General features: G+C 48.0%; 1 protein-coding gene across 1 annotated transcript in view; it reads right to left on the reverse strand.

Annotated features, from left to right (window-relative positions):
* Nucleotides 1-1,163, reverse strand: part of LOC119590516 — a gene marked incomplete in the record, with an annotated part of 54,991 nt that overhangs the window by 5,108 nt on the left and 48,720 nt on the right. Inside the window, 1 exon segment of the mRNA XM_037939164.1 lies at nucleotides 1-301. Within this exon segment, the coding sequence (XP_037795092.1) occupies nucleotides 1-301 (301 nt within the window).

The raw sequence follows: 1,163 nt of genomic DNA on the forward strand, positions 1-1,163 counted from the left end.
CTCATGCTCTCGACCGACTGCCCGTGCGCTGGCTGGGACTGGTAGCTCGTCGCCGCTTTGCTCCCGCCGCAGTTGTTGCTCAGGTTGATGTTGCTCAGGCTACTCACGGTGTTCATGCTGTTCTGGCGGGGGTTGGGGCCGAGCGGGCTCAGGTTGGACACCTTCGTCGAGGGCCTGAGGTTGTCGACGCTGGTGTGGCGCAGGAGAGGCTGCAGCGCCGTCCTGTCTCTCGCCGGCTCGCCGAGGGTGTCCACGCTCACTGTCCGCCACAGATCATGCCGAGGAGGCACCAGGTAGGCAGCTGCAACGGAAACAGAAGGATCATTGGATTGTCCTTGTGTTTTGGCGAACTACTATCAGATAATAAAAGTATTTTATCAAAATGTCTGAAGTACAAGTGCAAATGTTACAATTTCAAAATGTTCCTTTCGTAAAATTTCGTTACATCCTTAAGAATCACACATCATATGCTAAAAACACATCATTGGAAAAAGAAAGATATCGAAATAACGTGACGCAAGTACAAGTGCAAGTGAGGCCGTGGTTCTCGAGGATTCATCTAGCCGTGCAAGTGCTGTCGAGTGCGGCGAGCCAAGCAGGGGAGAGTGGGGCTCAACTACAGCAAAGGGTGTTAAGCAATCTGTATGCTAATGACATCCAAGGCTTGTCAACCATATTAGCTCTTGACAGTCCAATCCTCTGGACACAATGGGTTCTCTGTGAACTCTTGTTTAATCATCTAGTCATGCGACAGTACCAAGTGACAGGTCGTCCACCCATCAGTCTCTATGGAGAGATGGCCTGAAAATCTCCTACAGGGGGACTGAGAGAGGGCTGAGCCACGCCCTCACAAGATACTGTATTCCCTCAACCGCCGCGTCCAAGTTCAACTAACCTCCCTAGTATGGCCTATCGCTGTAACTGGAGTTTATAATGAAACGGTCGATTAGTATTTGGAAGGAATAAGTCTATAGACATCTGGAATTAAAGACTACCGAATACCCCAGAGAAAAAAAAGAGCATTTAGGTCCAAATCACAAATCAAAAAAACATACACAATGAGGATTTGTTAGCTGTGAAAGTGTTCCCATGACGATGTAATATAACACAAACAAACATAAAAACTCACACATGTTGGAATGTAGCTATTCTTGCTCTACGAC

The sequence above is a fragment of the Penaeus monodon genome, chromosome 27 (assembly GCF_015228065.2).
Source record: "Penaeus monodon isolate SGIC_2016 chromosome 27, NSTDA_Pmon_1, whole genome shotgun sequence".
Classification (NCBI taxonomy): domain Eukaryota; kingdom Metazoa; phylum Arthropoda; class Malacostraca; order Decapoda; family Penaeidae; genus Penaeus; species Penaeus monodon.